General features: G+C 37.1%; 3 protein-coding genes across 4 annotated transcripts; all 3 read right to left on the bottom strand.

Moving 5' to 3' along the window:
• Positions 1 to 126: 126 nt before the first annotated feature.
• LOC120184126 (thaumatin-like protein) lies at positions 127 to 23,479 on the bottom strand. 2 transcript variants are annotated; one of them, XM_039188678.1, is made up of 5 exons: positions 23,325 to 23,479; positions 22,938 to 23,234; positions 17,374 to 17,763; positions 8,041 to 8,053; positions 127 to 138 (listed from the first exon to the last, which is right to left on the bottom strand). In XM_039188678.1, exons 1-3 carry the CDS (start codon positions 23,389 to 23,391, stop codon positions 17,378 to 17,380), a joined length of 750 nt encoding a protein of 249 aa, XP_039044609.1. In that variant the 5' UTR covers positions 23,392 to 23,479; the 3' UTR covers positions 127 to 138; positions 8,041 to 8,053; positions 17,374 to 17,377. The 2 variants fall into 2 exon arrangements, with proteins under 2 accessions (XP_039044609.1, XP_039044608.1); XM_039188677.1 differs by lacking the exons at positions 127 to 138; positions 8,041 to 8,053 and having other exon boundaries at positions 17,284 to 17,763; positions 23,325 to 23,478.
• Positions 1,809 to 2,348, bottom strand: LOC120184128 (21 kDa seed protein-like). Its single transcript, XM_039188679.1, has one exon. It carries the CDS (start codon positions 2,343 to 2,345, stop codon positions 1,809 to 1,811), a length of 537 nt encoding a protein of 178 aa, XP_039044610.1. The 5' UTR covers positions 2,346 to 2,348.
• On the bottom strand, positions 4,191 to 9,270 carry LOC120184125 (mitogen-activated protein kinase 9-like). Its single transcript, XM_039188676.1, has 11 exons — positions 8,909 to 9,270; positions 7,475 to 7,883; positions 7,270 to 7,397; positions 7,048 to 7,107; positions 6,157 to 6,306; positions 5,868 to 6,023; positions 5,461 to 5,598; positions 5,305 to 5,378; positions 5,051 to 5,155; positions 4,681 to 4,888; positions 4,191 to 4,569 (listed from the first exon to the last, which is right to left on the bottom strand). The coding sequence occupies exons 1-11, from the start codon at positions 9,191 to 9,193 to the stop codon at positions 4,495 to 4,497; spliced, it is 1,788 nt and encodes a 595-aa protein (XP_039044607.1). The 5' UTR covers positions 9,194 to 9,270; the 3' UTR covers positions 4,191 to 4,494.
• Positions 23,480 to 25,213: the final 1,734 nt, after the last annotated feature.

Raw genomic sequence — 25,213 nt, 5'->3', positions numbered from 1 at the left:
GAAACCATCTCGAGAGAGATAAAAGTTATTTCAAAATGAACAAATTTTTTTATCGTTTCAAGGGAAACTGTGTTCAATAAAATGAGATTTCATTTCAAGAGAAACAATATCAAAGGACAATCGTTGTTTGTTGACGGCGTTGTTTTTTCGTGATAAGGACGGCTAGCCGCATTTGAATGACTGTGTATTTAAAAACAACATTGTTCTTTCTTGTTGAGTAAGATCCATTAATATTTTGGGTTCCAAAAGATAAGTATGGGCTTAAGGATTGGGTCTTGTTCTTGTACCATGGAGAAGAAATGGTAAATATATATTTGGTACATGAACTTTTCTTCAATATGCAATTTAGTACCTAAATGTTTTTTATTCTCAAATTATGTACATAAACCTGATTTTAAGGTTCAATTAGACATCTAAACTTTTTTTATCCAAATAGGTACTTAAACTTGACTTTTATGTTCAAATTGAAATAGGGATGGATATTTAACGCAAACTCGATGGTTTTTAATCGATTTGAGTTGACAATATTGAGTTTTTTAATGAATTTGGTTCGTGTCAAGTTGAGTTTTTAAAGATAAAATTAGGTTGGATTCGAGTTATGTGCGTGCGTATTGGGTCGGATTAGGTAATGTGCAAGTTTTTGCCTTAAGAATAGGATCGTATTTTCAAGTCGAATGACGGGTAGAAGATTGTTATACTCTGGTCAGGGTTAAATTCGACTTGACTTGAATTATAGCCATCCTTATACATAAACTTGGCTTCATGGTTCAAATAAATCATTTATCTTTTTTTTTTTTGGATAAGTTTGAAATTCATTATCCAAAGAAGCAGGCAACGTGTACATTACAAAGAAAGGGGAACCCACAAAACTAAGATAAACCCCCACATCGAATATAGCCTAATATTCACAGTTATTCTTCTTCCTGGCTTTAATTTTAACAATATCATTTATAGTATTTACAATATCGTCAACTGCTCAAGATTCACCTCTAAAGTGTAGAGAATTCCTTTCCTTCCAAATGTAGTAGATGTGAACATTCCAAGCAAGCTTCATGATAAACACGAGCAAATACTTACCCTTTAAACCAGCACAAAGCCCAAGCCAATTCAGAGTCCCGGTCAAGGACAGCCCTCCGTAAGCCACACAAGCGCAAAATATGACCCCCAACAAGTTAAGTTCAAGTAATGTTGGGCAACAATTTGAACAAACAAGTTAAGTTCAAGTACCAAATTGGAAAAAAACTAGGTATCAATTGAATCCTAAATATAAGTTCATGTACTTAATTAGACAAAAAAAACAAACATCAAATTACACATTAAAGTTAAATCCAAATGCCGAAATGTATATTTAGTCGAGAAGGAAAAATAAATTTCATTGGATTAATAGTATCATATACGTCCTTTTTTCTGTCAATGAAAATGAAATTTCATTAAAGAAAGTATAGGAGAAACAAGGTAAGGCAGTCCTGATAACAACCAGGGTCCTGATAAGTTAATACGTTTGGTCAAGGCTCGATATAATTTCAAATTTTAAATTAATTATGGATGAAAGACAAATCACGAAAGTAGAAAACAAACCACAATCGAACATCACATTTCCCGAACTTACACGACATAGTTCACTACATTGATGCTTTTTTTGTGAACCATGCACTTTATTCATTACTGAGAAACTAAAACAGACTACACGTTCGGTTCTTACATAAGATCATCACTGATTGTCAACAACTTGTTTTATGGCTTTAGGTGCTTTGACAAAGACGAAAGGCTCCCCTTTTCCATTAGTGAGACCTAAACGAACCTTCCCATCATAAGAAAAATCTGTCAATTTCGTTGCATAAGCTTACGCACGAATCGCACACCGAAGGGCAGAATCTCAGTCTGTAACCAGATCCAGCTTTCTCGATCTTGAACCAGTTGGACAAAGTTTGAGGACCAGGGTTACCTACATCCCCACCGGTTGTGATCCACCATTGTCCCGCCGAAGGATCATAATTGCCGACGCTCCATGTAGGCACTGCTCGGCATAACGCGTCTATGCCGATGAACCGTATGTTTACATCGGTGGAAACATAGACGACGGGATCATTAGTGTCAACGGGACGAAAGAACACCGGCCTACCGTTTGAAAATCTTTGTTGGATTACGAATTTCGGACAAAAGATTTCAGATGAGGAGGCTAAGTCAAGGCCACCAACACCAGCACCTGGTATCGTTGACACGATGTAGTATTCAACGTCGGAGCGGAGAGGTTCGTCATCAGTATCGAGCACCGGCTCCTTTGCAGCGTTGGATACGGAGAAGAGAAAGAAGATGAACAAAGCTGCAGCTGATATAGTTTTCATGGTTTAGTGTTTTGGGTGCTGATTGCATAGTTTGTTTGGACCAATTTATAGAGGTATAGGTGCATGAAGCTTGGGTGCATAGCACATGCTCACGTTCAGTTATCATTTATTATTTAGAAAAATCTTTGAAAAGGATTTGGAATTTTTAAAAATTCGGGACAACTACTATTCTTACGAAACACATGAAAATGGATCTCTGTTTTTATAATATATTTTGTATGGATATATACTTATTTTTTTAATTACGAAATATATAAATTTCACTTTATTTTAAATTAATACAAATGAACCAATCCTCTATAATATATATTCTTTTTTTCCCCTTGAAAGTCTATAATATATATTATGTTCAGTTACAAATGGTTGATAAAAAAATACATTCTTTTAAGAAATAATTAAAAAACATATTACTGAATTAATTAAAAATACAATACTTTTTATTTTATTGTTTACTTTTTTTTTTGTATTGTAGGGAAGTCAAAACATAAAGTTTACATCAAGAGGTGTTTGTCATAATCTGAAGATTGCAGTAAATGCGTGGGAGGCACATCGAAGGTCTGTAAAGCAAAATCTGTCAAGTTTAGCCAATTTATCCGCAGGCTCGATCAATCCAAGTTATGTCGATAGCCCAGCTTCTGTGGCGAAATCTTTCAATTGCTCGAACCAGGGAGTTGGAGCTTGATGCAGCTTTATGATCATGGAGGAGACGGACAACTTCTTTACTGTCAGTTTGGATCAACAGCTTCTCAAAACCATAGTCCCAAGCTAGTTGTAAGCCAATTTAAATGGCCCATAATTCACATTGTAGAGGATTGGTGATGCCGATCTTTTTGTTGAACCCCGAAATCCATGATTTCTCATTGTCTCTGAAAAGGCCGCCAATGGAGCCAGTAGCTGTACCTGAAGAAACAACTCCTTCCGTATTCAAACACATCCAGCCCCCAGACGGAGGATGCCAATGGATAGGAGCAGCGATGGAGTTTCTGATATGGACACCAGTGCAGGAACTCTCAGAATAGTATCTTGCCCATGTAATACTTCTAGTAGCGATAGAGACAGCCAAAGAATCGAGCCGATTAAAGGTCATGTCATTTCGATTTTTCCATATTTGCCAGAGAGTTGAGGCGAAACTAAAGGCCAAGATAGGTTGCTGCCTATATGAAGATAAGTGGTTTTCAAGTTGGACAGCATCCAATCTTAAAGTCTTGTAAGGAAGAAAAGATGAAAGTCGGAGTTGGGGAGAATCACTCTCCAAACAGCTTGGGCATACCTGCAATTCCTTAAGGCGAGGGTGGTAGTTTCCACAGCTTCGAGACAGCAAGGGCAGTGGGGTTGATGAACAATGGATCGACGGCAGCGTTCAACATTTGTCATTATCCTTTCTTTAGAGGCGAGCCAAATTAAGAAATAAGCGGATACGTTGGGGGTACCTTCAACTCCCAAATCACATTCCATATAGGTTGCTTTCGATCCCAAAGTTGTGCAGTCCGAAACGAATAAGCAGAACTAATCTGGAAAGAGAAATTAGGACTCCATCGCCAGATCGGCTTGTCAGAACCATCATTTCGATCGGGGCATTTGATTAAAAGACACTATATTCGATTATGAATTATTAAAACGTCAGTGGCTGCACATTTATCTAAATATACCATACTCGAATAAGCATATTTAAGCTCGTGACTTTAGAAAATCATTTGAATAATTAATGGTTTAGAGTACATTTTAACTACTAAAATAAGCATCTTAGACAAGATTAATATGCCCAACTTGAGAACAGTTGTAGTCGACCTCCCCCCCCCCCTTTTCAGAAAAATAAAGACGTTCATCGTATTAATGCGGAAACTAGACATCAGAACTTGATTATGGGTATATCAATGAACGAACATGACAAAACAGTACGTCTGTTCTCCTTTTTCATTATAGTACAAAATTCAACTCTTGCACTCCTCAAATGTAAGCTACACGGCAGCCAGAGTGTTCTCATGCGATACCCGATACTATACTTCTATTGTTAGCTTCTGTCCAGACTAAAACCAAAAATAAAAGAGAATTTTTGGTGCGAATCACTATGAACTCCCCCTTCCCAATAATCAGGGGGAAATGGGTAACGCGCCAAGCCAACTACGAGAAAGCAAATTCCAAGTTTTGATCACGCATTAATAGCTGCAACATCCCGAGACAAGGCATTCACCGTCTCATCGTCTGCTTCGGCGATTGGTTCCTCCTGCAGAAGCAGAAATAAATATGGGAATAAATAAGATATGTACACAACATTTGCTAGGTTCCACGATGGGAAACTGTTGTTGGTTGCAAGACATAAGAGCGAATAGTCTACCGTTGATTCGTTTGTTTCTTTCACAACAACACATTTAGAGGCGCTAATGCTAGCGCTCTTCAATAGGCTACGAGCGCTACTGTTTCCTTTGCTAGTCCCATTTTCCCCTTCTGCAATTGTGTTTTCCGAGCCGTCTGAGAACCGAGAATTTGAAGCTGTGTCATTATTTTCAATAACACTCTCATCCTTGGAAACAGGAACTCGCTCTCTGAAAGGAAGATAGCAGCACAGTTGATCAAGCTAATTGAAATATGACCCGTAGACAAAATAGAGGTTTTTCCACCCAATCTAAATACGATGGTAGCTCCTGGGTTTTATGCTTAAAAAGGGGCACAAAACTAATATGATTCCTAAAAATTTTGGAGCATACCGAGGCAACGAAGCATGCTGTCTCTGAAGTGAAGGAGTACTTCTTTCACCTTTACCATAAAGTTCCTCAAGATGTGCAAATTGTCGCTTGAACCGATCAACGCCACTATTAAATTGAAGAAGAAAAGAAAACGTTACTTGTGATGCTCGCAGAAAAGTTTTCAAATAGACTTTCTATATCTTTTAGACCTGAATTCCAGTTGTTAGGCAACATAGTTCCCATTCATGGGCATAGATTTACAAGTGTTTTCTAACCTTGGGTACATGAAGCTGGTTTGCTCCCCACCCCGAAGATACTCTTGCAGCATCTGTGGATGATACTCTAATATCTGTTCACTCAAATGAAGAAGTTGATTAAGCTCAATGATAGATAAACACCACATAAATACCAAAGCCACACATGAGGAGTACCTCTCGATAAATCAGCTCTCTGACATCATCTTTTGCCAGTTTCCTTCTCTCAAACTCAAATTCTAGTTTTGAAATAGGTTGGGTGGTTGGTTCACGATCCACATTTGCCAAACCATGAAAATATGGATCAGCTAATGCCTGCAAGCATAGTGCATAAGCATTAAGGATTATCAGAAGCTTGTAAGTCAAGATCTGACTTGTTTTAATCATCTATACTAGATTTGGTGTCGGTGGTGAGAAGTATTGCCATATCTTTGATGAAATCAAGCCAACAGAACTTTAGATAAAAGAAGTAGCATTACAGATCATCCCTTCATTCAATTGACTTTAATCCTTTCCGAATACACGCGCACACACATTTATATATTTTTTTGGGAGGGGTACTAAATAACAGATTGCAATCTTACTTCTTCTGCCGTAACACGATCTTTAGGATCAAATGCAAGTAGACGCTGAAGTAAGCAAAGAGCCAGGGGATCTGCATTGGGGAATTTTTGTGAGAAAGGAACCGGATGCTTTCTACGCATGCTACTAAGGTACCTCCTTGCCTTTTCATTCCGAATCTGCCAGGTCATGATAATTAAAGTATTGATGAGTTAGTCGGTATTTAATCTCCAGAGCCTCAAAGACTATGAGGAAGCTAGAAAAGAGTGTCAAATGCAAAATACAGCTGAATATTGAGGGAAAAAAATAAACCTTTGATATGGATTCAGCAGAAGGTATACCAAGCATATCAGTCATGAGATCCAATTGGTGCACCACATTTTTCCCAGGAAAGAGTGGTTTTCCTATAAGCATCTCGGCAAATATGCATCCTATGCTCCAAATATCAACTGCAGGAGTGTACTGCAGAAGAACGAAAGATTCAGAAATTCCATTTATAGCCTATTAAAAATATTTTATAGGAATACTATACATCAAAAGGCAAATGAAATATCGGATCTCATGTCCGAAAGATGTAAATATTATTGACCCACCCCTTTCTCACCAAGACTCACAACAGCAAAAAATGATGAAGATAATCGACACATGCACTAATAACAATGAAAGTGGGTAAATATTCATGATAACAGACATGGCAGAAAAACTACATCCATGAATACTTTGGAAGTAAAGACACAAACGTTCAGTATCTTTAGCCTCCTAGGTTAGGTGCTAACATTCTCGATTCCATGACTCATTTGAATGTAATAAAAGTATATGGGGTTATCTAGGTAAAGTGATAAAGTGAGGATCCTTTTTATTATTTTAGCCTTTAACTAATTTTCAAGAACACTACTCAAGAGATAACATCAAATTACAGTGAATAGGTATGTATGTGCACAAAGTATGTTAAAGGAAATTCCTTATCCATCAGAAAGAAGCATCCTGATGCGACTTTCACTTTCTTTAATCCAAAGTTCAAACGAAAAAACAGATTATAAGGGGGAAGACCAGTGGGATAAATGCATTCAAGGAATAAATCCATATTTAATGTCTAGGTAATCAAAACAGAAACATCTATATCTATAATTGGAGCCATCTAAGCAACTGAAAACAGAAGAAAAAAACAAAAAGTTTAGTATATAGAAGATCATCAAAACTTACTTTGGAGAAAAAAGATCCACAGAGTTCAGGAGCTCGATACCATCTTGTTGCTACATAGTCCTTAATGGATGAAACAAGTTTAATTTAGAATAAGAGTTTTAGAGGCTTACCCTCTGTAACGTGGAAAATAAAATTTAAAGAAAAATTTAAGTGTTTGACAAGTACTACGGAAGCATGAATCCAGACACTTCAAGAATAAGATTTCGTGACAGAACAACATACAGTCCAGAAAATCGCTGATGGGGCATCATTAAATGATACTCGTGCAAGACCAAAATCGCATATCTTCAACATACAATCAGCATTAGCAAGGATGTTCTTGGGTTTTAAATCTCGATGTAATACATTTGCTGCAGAAAGTTTTAGAATAAAAATCAAATACAAATCCAAGGTGTGAGAGTAGGAAACAATACTGAGAAGAACAGACCTGCATGTACATACTTCAGACCACGAAGAAGCTGGTATAAGAAAAATTGATGGTGCTCAGGAGTAAAGTCATCATTGGCCTTAATTACTTGATGAAGATCAGATTCCATCAACTCAAAAATTACATAAATATCTCTAAATTCTAGTCGCGATGGAGGGAGCATAATGTGTTTTATTTGTACAACATCTGGATGACGAAGCAACCGTAGCAGCTTGATTTCTCTCAAAATACGCGTTGCATCGGAGACATGCTCAAATACTTCGTTAATCTTTTTTATTGCAACCTTTTCACCAGTATGGGTGTCGATTGCAGAAGCAACAACCCCGTAACTTCCCTTTCCAATGACCTCCTGAACTTGATATCGGTTTGCGTCTCCGTACTCAGTGAAAAACTCTTTCTCAAGTGCACCCTGTATAGCACCATTGTTTAGAAACATCAAAACTCATAACTGGAGAGAAGGACAAAAGCCAGAAGGTGTACAGGAGATGCATGTATTGAAAATGAATACTTTATACTTGTATTATACTATCATTGGCAGACACTACTCGCTACTATAAAACCAAAAGAAATGAGGCTTAACAGTGCATGGTAGCTAAGGTGAAAAAAAATCTACCTAAACACAGTCAATAGAAACTCCAGGTTCGCAAATGCAGCTTCTCAATAACAATTTCTATCATGCTTCCAAAATGAAAAGAAATTTGTTCTCTTCATACCTCTCAGCAGCTACTATAAATAAAATATAAGCGTACATACAATATTAAAAGGGATATTATCCCTTACTTCTCCATCTGAAACAAAATTCAGCTTTGACTAGAAGATTGACAACCTACAACAATGGACTTGGTTTCCAAATTTTAGAATAATAGAACAATGCTTGCCTGCTAAAAGTATAAAGAGAATCATAGCATCTTTGAAATGGTAGAGTACGAAAGAATAAAGTAAATACAGAGAAAGCTATTTAGCTACAAATTCCAACATAGATGTAAAAAGGAATAACGGATTAACGGGTCATTTAGTAAGAAGTTTATATGGATAAACAAATAAGCAACGACACTTGCGATCCTTTAGCACTAAATTAGCGAGCAAAATAATCTTCTAAACTTTGACTCATCTTAATGCAGTAACAAGAGAAAAGATATAAGAAGATCGCAGCACTCATAGAACATCATTCAATCAAATAAATCCATGTTTATCTATCAATTAAACCATCGTAAAACAAAGTAATCTTTTTTATTAAGAAAATTAAATGAAACTCACCCTTTCTTTGAAGGTTTTCGAGCAGGCAAATTTGGTCTAAATTTTAGAGCACTCCTAAATGATTCATTACAGAGTCCTTAAATGAAAATTTTATCCGTAATTTCCAGTTTCACATTAACAAAAATCTCTCCGCAATGAAAGCAGACGAGATCTGGAAGAAAAAAAAAAGGAAAATACCTTTTTGTGAGAATCCATGGAAGAATTAACAAAGTAATGACGCTTAGGAACTTTGACGAGCCCCAAGGAAGAGAAATCGAAATCTTGAACAATAAGATCGGTTGCTGTTATTGTTTCTTGTGATTGTTGTTTGTCAGTGAGAGTTAGAGTAGAGGAAGAGCTATCATTGTAATCGATGATAACGGTATTCTGATGATCCGTAGAAGAAGAAGAAGAAGACGGAATTAAATTGCGACGTTGAAACCAGCGACGAACACCGTCCACGAGAGTTCCACTTCCCCCCATTTACTCCTTTATTTTACTTGGATTCCCTGCCAACCAATTCCAGCATTTCCGGTTTCCAGTTCCCCCCCCCCTTTTCTCTTCTATTTATCATCTCCTGAAACCCCAAACTAAGTTGAATTTTTTTTTCTATTTTTATAGTCCATGATTGAACTTTCTCATTTTTACAAATTTCTTATATTTAATATATTTATTATGAATTCGGATAAGACTACATATTGTTAATTACAATTCCATGAGTGTATTAATTATGATTGAATGTAAAAACACACACAGTTGCTTGGGGTGAAATAGGTGGCTTAAACGAAGCCGACGCGGATAACCGACGTTGCTTGCTGGGGTTTGCATACACGATTACAGCTACTTGCCAGTTTGCACTGAATTGAAAACAATACAGTTTTTTTATTAATTCGTGATAATTACAATATAATATTTATTTTAAAAAATTAATCTTTTAATATTAAACTCTCACACTTATAATATTTATAATAATAAAATTCAAATATTTAAAGAATAATAATAAGGGTGTGTCTAAATATACCAAAGATATTACTAAACATACCAAGTTAAATAATAAAAAAATTAGAACATGTTGGAACCCACCACATTTCTTTTTTCCAACGCAAACACCCACACAACTAGACAAAAAATGACAGTTGAGGTTATTGGAAACACCGAAAAGCATTAGTGTCACTGCTCACTGTCACGTGTGAACTCCAGCTCTTTGACACTCCACCCTCTTTAACCCTCTTCTCCACGTTAACCATTTTTACCCTTTTCATACCGTAAATAGGGGTCATCAATTTATCGGTTAACTAAATAAAATTTTCAAAATTTTATTAATTGATTTTTTTTAACAGTTAATCAAATCAAATTTTTTTGAAAATAATTAATTGAATCGAACAAATTTTAGTTAATCGGTCGGTTAATAGAATTAACTGAAATTTTAAATAATATATATTATATATTAAATATTTAATATTTTTTACTAATTCGGTTAATTAGATCGATTAATTTAGTCGATCAATTGGGTTAAAACTGAAATTTAAATACTCCTAAAACTACAAATAATATATTAAATATTTAAATTTTTCAGTTAATTTGGTTAATTAAATGATTTCGAACCGTAATAACCAATAATTAAACTTTGAAAAAATCATTAACCGTTAATTGATCGAATAAAAAAAATTAGTTAATTGGTTGGTTAATTATTTTCAAAAAAATTGATTGATTAACTGTTAAAACAAAAAAATCAATTAATAAAATTTTAAAAATTTGATTTAATTAATTAACCGAACCGATAAATTGACGACCCCTATTTACAGTTGGTTAACTATTTAAAAAAATGATTGATTAACTGTTAAATATTATTTTATGTTTTTAAAATTTAAATATTATATTTCATGTGAAACTCTAAATATCATAGGTGATGGAGAATCTATGCTCACCATCTGCTTGTCCTTTTCCGCCGACATGACCCCACTCTTGCACCCCCACAATACAAACACAAAACCAACAAAATCAATTCTTTTATTGTTTAAATAATTTTTTATTGTTTGACTGGCATGTTTAGTAAAGGTTGGTAGATTTAGTAGTGCCCTAATAATAATTACTTTGCGAGAACATCACTCTAACAATACAGCTGCGTTTAAAAAAACAGTAAAAATGTTAAGTGAAAGCGAGTTGGGGAAGGTGTAAGCAATTGTGTGGTTGCAAACAGCCGCAAATTGGGTTAGGGCTTGAGTGCACGTTTCCGCCATGACGCCGAAAGTGAAATCTATACACTTTCCCATTTTGTATAATTGATGTGATTAGCATTAGGGAGCGACAAATGGATCTAGTCTTTTAAGATATAGTTTAATCACTCTAAATTATTCAAAAATTATTAATATATAGCTCTCGCTTTCGTTCTTTTAAAAAAATTGTTCAACAAGAGTTGTTGTGGGCTAGTAGTGGTTCTTGGTTTGAAAACTATTGATATAAGTTGCAAATGGATGAGCGGAGCCTCTTGATGATGACTCTCGGTGCTGTATCATCCTATCAGTTTATTATTAATGGTACTAGAATTTATCGCATTCACTGACACTGCTCCTAATGCTCCCCGGTCGTATGAACTTGTAATGGCTCTAAACCTGCTGGGAAAAAAGCATTGTTCAGGCAACTACATCATCATGTAGCTGGGGAGATATGTTTATATGGTTTCCCTGATCCAGTTAGCTCACAAGTTCATACAGATGCATGAAAATCAGCTAACTCACAAGTTAACAGAGTCAGTGAGTTCAGACAAGTCCTGCTTTGGCTGAATTCTAGCGAGTCAAATCTAAACCAGCCCATCGACATGCTTAATACAATAATTATAGCTTAAGCAAGGAATCAAAAGGTTTGAAGGAAAAACTCATCTGCAGAAATTGAGAAACAAGGTAAAAGCAATACCTTTCTTGGCAGGTTGTCTCTCATATTTGAGCTTTGATTATTTTGTCACCCATCTTAACATTCCGGTAAGCGAATTCAACTCCTATAGTAAGCTTCGAGTAATCAACTCCTAGCTTCATGCCTTTGAGTCGAGTAATCGACTCAACTGAGTTTTGATTAAAGTGCCAACTCGACTGAGGTTGGTCAGTTTACAGAAATGACGAGTTTTCAATTTTATCATTGAATTTTATTTTCTCTCCTATTTTGCTCATTAAATTTTAAAAGTTTTCAATTTCCTTACTAAATATAATACATTAGATTTTTTTTGTCATTGAATTTTACTCTCTTATTTTGATCATTCCGCCGTTAACTATTTAAGGGCGTTAAAAACGATATCATTTAAAAAATTTCACCAAAACAACATTGTTTTACATTTATATAACAGCTCATTTTAACGTTGTTAACTATTTAACGAGCAAGTGACCAAAAATCTCTGTGTATATTAAGTTCAGTGAGTAAATTGAAATGATTTAAAGCACAATGAACAAAATATGAGAGAGTAAAGTTCAACTACTAAATTTATAATTTTCCCATAAATTAATTCATTTACGGGGCTTTTGATTCAATGGTAAAATTGTGTATGTATGGATTATAAGTCTATAGGAAGTGCCAGACCAATTGGTTTGTCCACAAATAAAGAGGCTAGACCTTCACCTTTTGATATGCATGCGCCAATGCCCAATGATTTGAGGGGACAAACATTTGGGTGGCATGCTCCATAATGTCCTTCACACTATCCTATGGCCCCCACACACTAACAAGATTGTGCCTTCTAGAGAAATTTATATTAGGGTGAGAATTTAAGAAGTTACTATATTGAAATTTTTATGGAGATGTGAAGTCATAAAATTTTAAGGGTATGAAATTAGATAATAAATAGAAAGTATAAAGATAAAATCTAAAATATAAGGAAATTTAAAAATTTTAAAGGGTATGATTGCACCTCCCAACACTCCCCAGGTCCATCCCTTTTGCCTTTCCTTTCTTCTCTACATTACTTATCTCATACATCTTCTCCATTTTATGGTCAGGAATCAAACCAGCTTACTAAATGAATTGTTAAAAATATTGAATCAAGGAATGGTTCTAATTTCTTTATACGTTATCTCTAAAGGATTTTAATTTGAATAATATTGTTTATAAAATATTTAAATCTCATATTTAAACCCAACACAAAACAAATATTAGAAGTTAAATTATCTCACATGAATTCACAACCAAAATGATTGATACAAATCATTTCTAATATGATAGTGACCACCATGCACCAAAACTTGGTAGTTTTGCTGTACGGCAGCCTAATATAAGGCAAACAATTTAATTAATTAGGTTCATCTTCGATCAAACTGGTAATTCCTTATATAGGTTTAGACCGATCGAGCTGGTAATTCCTTATGGACCTAAGGCAACCCTTAGGTGGGCTCCTAGATCCAATGGGCCTAGTGGTAAGACCTTATGGACCCTAAGGTGTCCAATTAGGGTGGCACCTCTGCTATGTGCATTGGGTAAGTCCTTATGGGCTTGAGGGTACACCCCTCAGGTGGGCACATATGCTTCGGCTAGGGTAAGACCTTATGGACCCAATTGGTTGGCACCAACGCCCTTTGGGCCTAGGATAAGTCATTATGAATGCAGTTCTAGGGAACTGCATATGGTGATCGGTTGGAGGAAGATTTTGTATTTTAAGCTAAAAAATGCTACATATATTTTCACAACTTGGAACTGAATTGATTTTGGAAACTCAACTATATGTTTTATTTATGCATTGTTGGATCACATTGAGCTCCCTAACTCACTTCCTCAAACTTGGACCCATGACCTAGGTTATAGCCAGCAATCACCCTATCAACCGGCTTGGGTTTTTAATTAATTTAATAAATATAATTTATAATACTTTTGGTTTGGGATATATAACTCAAAAACCCAAAATCAAAACCCCCCATTTGTGAAACTCGAGACAACCCCTTGTTCCTCAAGTTTTCCCAGAAGATTCTCCATGTTTCGGTCATCGTCGGTGTGCGCCGTCACCGCCAGCAGCACCGGTAACATCCTCTAACCCGATTTTGGCCCTTGATTTACCCGTAGCGATCGTCGTTTATCACAACGAAGTAATGAAGCGGTTCAACTTGCCCTACCACTGATTTCGTTCGTCGATCATTGATTTTCGTCGCCGTCGACCTCATTCGAAGCGTCATTGTCGTCCAACCAAAACCCTTATGGATGATCGGTGCTAGCTCCCGCCATTTGTAGTGGGGAGCTCACCGAAGTCCGTCGAAACCCTCACGTCGCCGCTATGTTATTCTTTGATTCCAGTCGCGTCGCTCATCGGCTCGTTTAACCGCCACCACAGTCGAACTCCTCGTCTCTGTACACCCAAAACCCGACCAGGTTCATCGTCTACCATCAACGTTCAGGTCGACCACCGTAGGTAAGCTTCTGATCACTTGATTCAATTACTTTTCCTCGTGGTTTGGGTTAAAATGTGTTGTTTTGGGTTGTTGTTGGTGTTTAGATGCTCCCGGAGTGCTTGGTAGCCACCCCCGACCTTGTCGTCGTCGCCACATGCACCGCCGCATATGCGCAGGGCTCATTCTCACCCCAAAACCTTTTAGAAATGGTATAGGTGGACCAAACCGGTTTGAATCGATCTGAGTCAACCTGAAACGGTCTGATACGTTGACCTTGACTTGAACCGTTGGATTTGACATGCCGTTAACATGTCTGTTGACATTAACGTTGACCCTTGACTTTGACCAAAAAGTCAAATTTTTCAAAAAGTCATATTTTATGTTTTAACGTTCTGAGTCTGAATCTGAAGTATGCTTTATCAAATTCAAACCTAAAAGCCTCAAAATTGACCATTAAACTCAAATATGCATATGTAACTTAAGCAATTTAATTAAGTTCATTTAATTCAAGGTCAATAACTGATCAATTTATGATGATGTCGTATATTTAAGGTACTTGTGGATCTCCTGACTGTTCGCTTGCTAGACCTGATTTATCCTGATCTGTCCATCAGCACCAACCTGTGATTACTCGTATAGTTTTGTAATCATGTTAGATACTTAGTTTATAATATTATTCCGATTATAACTCTATTTTGATATAACCCAGGTTCGCATACAATAGAAGAGCGTAGTGAAGCTAGTGTTTGATAGATTTATCGGACCAATTCTTTTTGTGAGGTGTGTTCCTTATGTGCCATATAATCGTTTTAAATATCTGTTTGAAATACCACGTACACATGATTATTTTCTCTGATTTGAAATGAATTATTTGCTCTGATTTGACTACCGTGTGACTTATTTGATTTAAGTATGATTCATGATTTACAGTATTTTAAATCATGTTTGTTTAACACATGTTCTCTGGTTACTGTTTTTATTGATAAATAAGTATGTTTGGACTTTGATTTCCTGCTACCACTGGTTACTGTCTGAAAAATATTTTTTCTTCGGGGTACTATGGGTTCTAGTATGAAATCTCTACAGATTTAACTTCGGTCAAACTGGTAATTCCTTATATAGGTTCAGACCGATCGAGATGGTAATTCCTTGTAGACCTAAGGCGACCCTTGGGTGAGCTCCTAGGCCCAATGGGCCTAATGGTAAGACCTTATGGACCCTAAGGTACCCCCTTAGGGTGACACCTCTACGATGTGCATTGGGTAAGTCCTTATGGGCTTGAGGGTACACCCCTTAGGTGGGCACATATGCTTCGGCTAGGGTAAAACCTTATGAACCCAATGTGTTCTATTAGGTTGGCACCAACGCCCTTTGAGCCTAGGGTAAGTCCTTATGAATGCAGTTCTGGGGAACTGCATATGATGTTCAGTTGGAGGGCGATTTTGTATTTTAAGCTAAAAAATACTATTGTTGTTTTCACAACTTAGAACTCAAATGATTTTGGAAACTCAACTATATGTTTTATTTCTATACTGTTGGATCACACTGAGCTCCGTAGCTCACTTCCCCAAACTTTTCTCTTTCATATATTTTTTCATAGGCATCCCGAACATGACACTTGGAGGATCGACACATTCGTACAGTAGTATTTTGATGTAATGTTTTTATCTTTCGATATGTCGTTATGTTGGGTGACATGTGCCTATATATTTTGAAAGCATTTGTTTTACGACTTATATTTCTTTTGATATTTATGTTAGGTTTACTTCGTTACTGATTTTGGAATATTTTATCTTTTTCTCAGTCCTTACGACTTTAGTTTACTGGAATTGAACTTTAGTATTAATAACTATGTTTTTAAAGAAGTTTATCTGTAATATGGTTTTAAATTATTGAAAAATGTTTTGGAAAATTTTATTTTTATTCTGCTAGATCTAGTTGTAATATATAGGACAGGTTTAGGGGGTTACATTTAGTTGGTATCAGAGCTTTTGATTTTTAAAACCTTGAACTATGAATGGGTCCAAACTAAAAATACGATTTTAAAATGTTTTTACAAAATAAGTTACGAATGTCATGTTACCAAGTTTTTATGAGTTTAATTGTGTGCGGGACTCTAAGTGCCAAACTAATCCTAGGCTTTATCCTTCTGTAGTGAACTCGAGGTTTTCCGAGATGAGTGCTAGGCGTGGTTGTCGACCTAGTCGTGGGTGAGGTCCAAAAATTGGGGAATGCAGGGCCTTTCTACATTATACATGGATAAGTCTATGCAGATAGTATCAAAACTTAAAATACGTTAAAAAACAATTGAATCCAAAAAAATACGATAAATAGAACTTATTCTCTAACTTCAAAATTTTCAAGACCTAATAAGCAATTATAGCATAAAAATTGGGGAAGACATGGATTACACATAGCTAAGTTTATCTAGATGGTTACAAAATTATATGGAATTTAGAGTCCTGGCCCCTAAGATTTTTGGTCCAATAGCAATTAAGGTCCCTAAAAATAACAATATTGGTTAAATTACATCTTAGTTTCCAATAATTTAAATTTAAATATGGGTAAACTACGCATTTAGTAACTAAAATATCAATTTTAGTATGTTTTAGTACCTAAATTTTCAATTTTTTTTACGAAATTATGCCTAACATTAAGTTTTTGTTTCACTTTAATACCCCATCGTTAAAATCTTATGACGTTTAGTACTTAAATTATTAGTTTTTGTCTATTTTAATACTAAACTTTCACTTTTTTCAAAAATTAACGATAAAATTTTAACAACGATATTAAAATGAAACAAAAACTAAACTTTATATATGATTTCAGAAGAAAAAAAATAAAAGTTTAGGTACTAAACAGATCAAAACTGATAGTTTAAATACTAAACGCATAATTTACCCTTTAAATAATTAATAGGTCTCTTTTTTTTAAAAAAAATAGATAATTTGACATCTTTTAATGTCTAAGGAAGAACTCAAATGACCGGAACTCAAAATGAGAAAACTCAATCGGCCTAGACAAGACTCATTATTGGTAGCATTCTTAAACGTTTCTAAAGCCTAGTGTTACCCATGTAAACTTTTACTTGATCCATCCATGGATCTAAAACAAAGAGTAGGTCCTCTAGTCCCCACTCCCAAACGGTAAACACAATCAAGATTCTCAACTCAAAAGTCTCATGCTCTAGTTAAGCTATGCAGATCAAAGCAAAAGATTTTCACCACACGATATGATAATAGGTCCACTAGAGAACAATACACGAAGCAGAATAACAACCGAATTTTATGGTGATTAGACTACAACTCTAGCGACGGTGAGGGCAGAAAGTGACCAAATAGTTGCCCCGTGAGCAAGTAGCAATGCTGGTGGGATCATCGTAAGCATAAGAATAAGCTTTGGGGCAAGCAGTCTTGAAAATCCTGGAATACACGGTCGGCTTGCAAGACTGGGGGCTCCCAAAGCTTCCGGTGCAGCAATACCTGGGAGAATTGAAAGCGAAGCAAGCGCTCTTGCAAGCCACCACTCGCTTGTTATCCCTCCCCCTCACTTGTAAAGCCATCGGGCACATCAAGTTCAAGTCGCTGACGCACCCCGCGTAGCTGCATTTGCCGGTGCCTTTGGAAGGAGTTATCGACATGGCTATGTTGTAGCCGTCCACCAGGCTGACGTCGTAAAAATCTTGTTGCATCCCTGTTGGAAATAAAACACTCACACAAACAACTTTTATTGAAACTCAAACAAATATTACAAGAGTACTCTCACTCAAAAACAAGAACTACAACTCACTCTTATAAGACTTTGCTTCTTCACTCACTTAGAAGCTCTTAATTTTTCTTGATGCTTAAAACTAAAATGGGAAGGGGTATTTATACTACTCAAGAACAATCCTACACCACACAAATAAACTAATTTAAACCATTACAAATTCAACAAATATCTAACTCTCACCTAACTAAATTGATGTAAGCAATGACATCATTAATTAAATGATGTAAGCAATGACATCTTTAATTAAATGATGTAAGTAATGACATCAATTTAGTTTGGGTTTGGGTTTAGGCTCCCATAATGGATCAAGTTTATGATCCAACACCCTCCCTTAAACTTGATCTCGTGACCCCTAGTAGGTTCCTTAATCTTAAGAAGTCTTCGCTGGTCAGTGGCTTGGTAAAAATATCAGCAACTTGATCTTGTGACTTCACATATTCAACTTCCACATCTTTTCTTGCAACACACTCCCTTATATAGTGGTAGCGAATATCAATGTGCTTGCTTCGATCATGGAATACTGGATTCTTTGCTAAGGCAATGGCTGACTTGTTGTCGACACAAACCTTGGTAGGCTCTTCTTGTATCAAACCAATCTCCTTCAATAGATTTCTAAGCCAAATTGCATGACAAACACATGAGGTAGCAGCAACATATTCCGCTTCACAAGTGGATAATGTGACAATCGGTTGTTTCTTTGACATCCATGTGAATGCAATATCTCCCATGAAAAATACGAATCCAGTAGTGCTCCTTCGATTATCTATGTCTCCACCCCAATCACTGTCGCTATATCCAACAAGCTTGTAATCATTAGAAACTGAATAGAACAAGCCAAAGTCAATTGTACCTTTCAGATAGCGAAGAATTCTCTTTGCGGCTTTAAAATGGGTGGTTGTTGGGGATTCCATGTAGCGACTAACCAATCCAACTGCGTGAAGATATCGGGTCTCGTGCAAGTTAGATAGCGTAGACTTCCTACCAAACTTTTGAAGAATGTTGGATCTACACTTTCGCCTTCTTCATGTTTGGTCATCTTGATCCCGTATTCTGCCGGTGTGCTTATTGGCTTACAGTTCTCCATCTTGAACTTCTTCAGTATCTCCTTTGCATAGCTTTCCTGTGAAATGAAAATTCCATCATTTTGTTGCTTAACTTCAATGCCAAGGTAGTACGCCATGAGCCCCATGTCTGTCATCTCGAATTCTTTCATCATCACATCCTTGAATTCATTAAACATGCTTGGGTTGCTTCCAGTGAAGATCAAATCGTCCACGTAGAGGCACACGATCAAAATATCTTCATCTTTGATCTTGATATATAGAGCATGCTCGTAGGGACATTTGTTGAAGCCATTCTCTTGGAAGTACTTGTCGATTCGGCTATTCCATGCCCTTGGTGCTTGTTTTAGCCCGTAAAGAGCCTTCTTCAACTTCAACACCTTGTCTTCATGCCCTTTGACTTCATAGCCTGATGGTTGCTGAATGTAAAGTTCCTCTTCAAGAACTCCATTTAGGAAGGCGGACTTTACATCCATCTGTTGTATCTTCCACTTGTTTGAGCTGCCAAAGAAATGATTAGTCTGATAGTCTCCAATCGAGCAACAGGAGCAAATACCTCATCATAGTCAATTCCAGCCTTTTGACTATAGCCTTTAGCAACTAGCCTCGCCTTGTGCCTTTCAATCTCTCCTTTGGCGTTTTGCTTTGTTTTGTACACCCATTTGACACCTATCGCCTTATGTCCCTTGGGAAGTGAGGTAAGTTCCCATGTGTCATTCTTCTCGATGGCCTTGATTTCTTCGTCCATCGCATCTCTCCATTTCTTTTCTTGTACCGCTTCTTGAAAGCTCACTGGTTCACAATCGGCAAACAGACAAAATAATGTAAGATTATCTTGTCGTTCAGTTACCTCATAGAGATCTCTAAGGCTTCTTGTGCGTTGCACAACTCTTTCACTTTGACTCCCACTTGACGATGATGAAGGTGACGAGTCTCCTTGAGTGGTTGATGTTGGTGAAGTGGGTGGAGTTGCAAGCTCTTGTTGAGATTCATCTAGTTGCTCCCTCATTGTCTGCTCATCTTCTTCAAACTGAGGAAAGAAATTGAAGTCATCTGTATGAGAGTTAAAATCCCATTCTCCTTCTTCGTTGAAGACCACATCTCGACTAATCACAAACTTCTTATTGTCTGGATTGTACAACTTGTAGCCCTTCGAATTAGCATCATAGCCGATGAAGATAAAACTCTCGCTTTTATCATCAAGCTTCGTTCTTCTCTCGTCTGGTACGTGAACATGGGCTATACTTCCAAAGGTTCTCAAGTGGGAAATGCCAGGCTTTCTTCCACTCCATGCCTCTTGCGGTGTCTTTCCCCATACACTTCTTGTTGGAGATCGATTTGACAAGTAGACTGCACACGATACTGCTTCCGCCCAAAATTCTTTGGGTAGTTTCTTGCTTTTGAGCATGCTTCGTGCCATGTCGAGGATTGTTCTATTCTTTCTTTCTGCCACACCATTTTGCTGGGGGGATCTAGGAACTGTCATTGGTCGACGAATTCCATTTGCTTCACAGAACTCTTGAAACTCCCTGGAAGTAAATTCTCCACCTCGATCGGATCTCATGGCTTTGATATTTCTACCGCTTTCTTTCTCCACTGCTGCTTTGAACTTCTTGAAGACTTCAAAAACTTCTGACTTCTGTTTCAAGAAATATACCCAGGTTTTTCTTGAAAAATCATCAATGAAGAGAAGAAAATAGTTATTGTTACCGAGAGAGCTTGGCTTGATCGGTCCACACACATCGGTATGGATGAGCTCAAGTGGCTTCTTAGCTCTTGTCTCTGACTCCTTTGGAAAGCTTTTCCTGAATTGTTTCCCGACTAGACACCCTTCACAGAGTTGGTCAGGATGGTTGATGTGAGGTAGTCCTTTCACCATCTCCTTCTTAGATAATAGCTCTAGACCTCCAAAATTGAGATGCCCAAATCGAAGATGCCAAAGCCATGATGCATCTTTGTAGCAAGCTTTCAGGCACTTTGCAACATCATTTTGTATGTTGATCAAGAACATTCTATTCTTTGACATCGGCACTTTAGCAATGAAGTTATTCTTATCATCTTTTATAGAAAGATTATAATTATTCATATGAATATCATAACCTTTCTCTACCAGTTGCCCTAAACTTAAAATGTTACTTTTCATATTGGGCACATAGTAGACATTTGAAATAAATTGATGTCTCCCATCTTTCAAACGGATAAGAATGTTACCTCTCCCTTTCACTGCTATTGTGGAATCATCTCCAAACGAAACATTTCCACTTACTGACTCGTCTAGCTCCACAAACATGTCTTTCCTTCCACACATGTGATTGCTTGCACCACTGTCAAGATACCAGGAATTTGCTTGGACACCATCAGTTTCCTTTCGTGCTAGAAGAAGAGTTTCTTTGCCATCTGTCTTTTCCTCCACGTAATTGGCCTTCTCCTCAATTTTGTTGTTGGGAGCTCTACATTCTGAAGCATAATGCCCAAATTTTTGACAATTATAACATCGAATTTGAGATTTGTCATACTTTGAGTTTGGATTAATTCTTCCACGGCCTCGTGTTGAGCTTTCTCCTTTCTCATAGTTGTTGTTGGAATTGTTATTGTTGTAATTCCAGCCTCGTCCACGACCTCGACTTCCACCTCGTCCATGGCCTCTACCTCTGCCTTGGCCACGTTGGTTTCTATCATTGCGTTGGCTCTCATGCATATCCTTGAGTTGCAGCTTGAGGAGTTGCTCAGTAAACTCATGCTTCTTTTTATGCTTCTCTTCGTATGCTTGCAATGATCCTTGGAGCTGTTCGATCTTCATTTCTTCCAAGTCTTTAGTTTCTTCAATCGTCACGACGATGTGCTCAAATTTGGGATCCAACGAACGGAGTATCTTCTCTATTATCCTCACATCGTCTAACTTTTCACCATTTCTTTTTAATTGATTAGAAACAGCTACTACTCTTGAGAAATAATCTGAAATAGACTCAGATGCTTTCATGTTTAAGGATTCGAATTCACCTCTTAATGTTTGGAGACGAACCTTCTTCACTTGCTCGGATCCTTTGTAAGAGGTTTGCAGCTTCTCCCACGCTTCCTTGCTAGAGCTTGCACTTGAAATCTTTTCAAAACCATCATCATCTAATGCTTGATAGATGAGGTAGAGAGCCTTCTTGTCTCTCTTTCTTGAATCCTTCAAAGTTGTCTTTTGATCTGGTGTAAGAGTAGCAAAAATATCATCATCCGCAGGCTCATTATAGCCTTTCTCTATGATATCCCACACATCTTGTGATCCAAGAAGTGCCTTCATTTTGATACTCCAATTGTCGTAGTTGTTGTTGTTGAGTGTCGGAACTTGGAATGGTGCCATACCATTTGCCATATCTCTCAATATAATGAGATTTTGTAAAATCCGATTGCACGGATGAATCCGAAACGATGAAAAAAAAAACTTTGGAGGGACTTGGACAACTCGGTCAAGGGCTCCAACTCGGCTGAATCGGCTCAACTCGGTGAGTCAACTCGATTTTCTGGCAGCAGTCTTCCGGCGGTGCGTGGCGGTGCGTCAGAACTCAGATTGAGAAAATTCTGGCGGCGTCGTATTCCTCTCGTCGAGACCTTCGATCTTTCCAACTCTCTCTGATGCCACTTTGTTGGAAATAAAACACTCACACAAACAACTTTTATTGAAACTCAAACAAATATTACAAGAGTACTCTCACTCAAAAACAAGAACTACAACTCACTCTTATAAGACTTTGCTTCTTCACTCACTTAGAAGCTCTTAATTTTTCTTGATGCTTAAAACTAAAATGGGAAGGGGTATTTATACTACTCAAGAACAATCCTACACCACACAAATAAACTAATTTAAACCATTACAAATTCAACAAATATCTAACTCTCACCTAACTAAATTGATGTAAGCAATGACATCATTAATTAAATGATGTAAGCAATGACATCTTTAATTAAATGATGTAAGTAATGACATCAATTTAGTTTGGGTTTGGGTTTAGGCTCCCATAATGGATCAAGTTTATGATCCAACAATCCCGAGGGTGATTTCGGCCAGAGTTGCCGGAGGAGTCCCGCCTAGGCCGTTGCAGTACAATGAGCCGCCACAGTCCCCGGTGGCGCAACTCCCGCGTCCGGTGGCGTCGAAGGAGCATCCGTGGCGGCCCCAGAAGCGACCTGACCAGAGAGGAGGTAGATTCATGGAGTAGGCCTTGTTCGGGGGAAGCTTGAAGCCGCCGCGTGCTAGAAGTGGTTTTCCGGCGCTAGGTTGGATCCCGGGCCAGACTGGGTGCTGACACTTGTTGTAGAGTGTTAATGTTGTCGCCGACACCTCAACTGTTAACAGCCAAAAGAGGAAACTCTTTAATCTAAGACATGCTTGCTTAAACCAAATGAAAAATCTAGCAATGTAAGTGATCTAGTTACCTGAAATGTGGAAGAGGAGGAGAGCGGAAAGCGTGAGATTTAACACAGATATCAGCATTGTCGCCATGGCTGAAACTTTAGGGAGCAGGGTTAAGGGACAAGAAACAAGACAGGAAGTTATTTGAATTGAGTAAAGAAGAAACTAAAAAACCCGACCATCAATTAAGGACTAACTATGGTTATGGTGTTCCTTTTAATGATAAAAAGAAACCACTGTGGGTTGTTCAGGCCAAAACTAAGCGAAAGTGGGGTTTGCCAACCAGTAGTTATTTGAACTTTCGGGATAATATCATATTTGATGTCTGCACTTTTAAAATATTTAATACAATATAGTATAATTTAGGGTAACAGAGCGAGCGGGTTTTTAGCCGCTCCGACCCAAAATTCAGAAATCTGAGTTTGATCTCGACCCGAAACTTAAGAATCTAAACTCAATTCGATACTTTTACAAATATAAGATATATATATATATTAGAGTTTGCTCATCGATCAGACAAAGATATTGCTCTGGAATGGTTGTCTTGTAATGAAAAGAACAAAGACCTCGGGTTGTATTAGAACGTAAGTAATGTTAGCACTTAATTAACACATTATAGGTCTGATGCAAATGGACAGAAACAGTGCATAGGAAAACGGGGCTGGAAGAAGTCAGTCTGTCCACATAATAAAAATATCTTTGTTTCCTTTTTATTGGAATTTGGACTTAAAAATTAGTTGCTGCTTGCTGGATGTTCTTCATTTCGAGAACTTCGATGCAATTAGTGATTCTTGGTTAAATTACCGAAATATTTATATTTATTATCAAATTAAAAAAAAAAGTTTTACTTTGTTAGATACAACCTAATCTTAAATTACCTGAAAGTTGAGTCAAGGACTTTCTATTTTCCACTTTTCTTAGTCATGCATAGCTAAACTTCAGTTCTTCGGTACCTGAAGGGACTGGTCTAGCATCACCGGCCTGATGAGAACTTTGGGTCAAGCCCAAAGTGCACATGCTAAAGAGGCATCCCGGAGGTTTTTTTTGCCCCCAATAGGGCAAACAATTTAATTAATTAGTTAAATAAAACATATACAAGTTTATTTCAAGATCTACTACATTTGCTACATTGATTTGGAATTCATCACGTTGAGATGATGAGTTCTAAAAAATATTTTTTTATTTAAACATATACAAGTTTATTTGCCCTTGCAAGCCCGTCACCTTGACTTGAAAGCGAAGCAAGCGCTCTTGCAAGCCACCATTTGCTTCGCTTTCAATTGCCCTAGCAGCAATTGTTTGCCCTCGACGCGACGAATTTGAATAAAAAATATTATTTGAGCAAGCCCGTCACCTTGACTTGAAGAGTTTCTTAAACACGGTAGCAAATATCTTAGACCTCAAAATAAACTTTTTTTATGTCCTATATGGTTAATTAATAAAACACTTTGCCCTACTGGAAAAAAAAAACCATCCGGGACTATTTCAGGCCTAAATTCTTGAAAATTAAGGTTGGGGCCTCGTTTTTATGTGTTAGTTTTCTAATTAGTTCCAAATAGAGTTGGCTTCAATGACGGGATTAAGAAAAGACTCGTGGGGCCATATATTAAAAGTTTAAGTTGAGATAATTATAAAATTGTTAAATTATACTTTGTGTCAGAGGATGAAAGAGAGAGAGGGATTCACCTTTGATGATGTTGAAATGATGAGCTGATGATACAGGAAAGAAGAGATCACATGATATATGTAGTAGAGATAATTGAGACAGAAATGGAATCACATGGCATAATGTATATGTGAGAGAGGTTTAAGTAGAGCAGAGTAGATAGGTACTACTGCTTGTTTACTTTTAAGTGTTGTCCATTTCTCAACCCTCCACGAACTCCCCCTCCATTTTTCACTTCTCTTCCTA

The sequence above is a fragment of the Hibiscus syriacus genome, unplaced genomic scaffold (assembly GCF_006381635.1).
Source record: "Hibiscus syriacus cultivar Baekdansim isolate YM2019G1 unplaced genomic scaffold, ASM638163v2 tig00112857_pilon, whole genome shotgun sequence".
In the NCBI taxonomy this organism is placed as follows: domain Eukaryota; kingdom Viridiplantae; phylum Streptophyta; class Magnoliopsida; order Malvales; family Malvaceae; genus Hibiscus; species Hibiscus syriacus.
The sequence above is the reverse complement of the archived record's forward strand: the minus strand, read 5'-3'. Positions and strand labels throughout refer to the sequence as shown.

What these genes read in the sequence shown, in the direction of transcription:
- LOC120184128 (XM_039188679.1), bottom strand. Translation starts at nt 2,345, where the DNA reads ATGAAAACTATATCAGCTGCAGCTTTGTTCATCTTCTTTCTCTTCTCC.
- LOC120184125 (XM_039188676.1), bottom strand. Translation starts at nt 9,193, where the DNA reads ATGGGGGGAAGTGGAACTCTCGTGGACGGTGTTCGTCGCTGGTTTCAA. An exon ending in GTGGATCTTTTTTCTCCAAA is followed by an intron (nt 6,307 to 7,047) that starts GTAAGTTTTGAT and finishes GTTCTTCTGCAG; the next exon opens with TACACTCCTGCAGTTGATAT. An exon ending in AAGAAACAAACGAATCAACG is followed by an intron (nt 4,570 to 4,680) that starts GTAGACTATTCG and finishes CTGCTTCTGCAG; the next exon opens with GAGGAACCAATCGCCGAAGC.
- LOC120184126 (XM_039188678.1), bottom strand. Translation starts at nt 23,391, where the DNA reads ATGGCGACAATGCTGATATCTGTGTTAAATCTCACGCTTTCCGCTCTC. An exon ending in CCTCCTCTTCCACATTTCAG is followed by an intron (nt 23,235 to 23,324) that starts GTAACTAGATCA and finishes GGCTGTTAACAG; the next exon opens with TTGAGGTGTCGGCGACAACA. An exon ending in TCTGGCCGAAATCACCCTCG is followed by an intron (nt 17,764 to 22,937) that starts GGATTGTTGGAT and finishes TATTTCCAACAG; the next exon opens with GGATGCAACAAGATTTTTAC.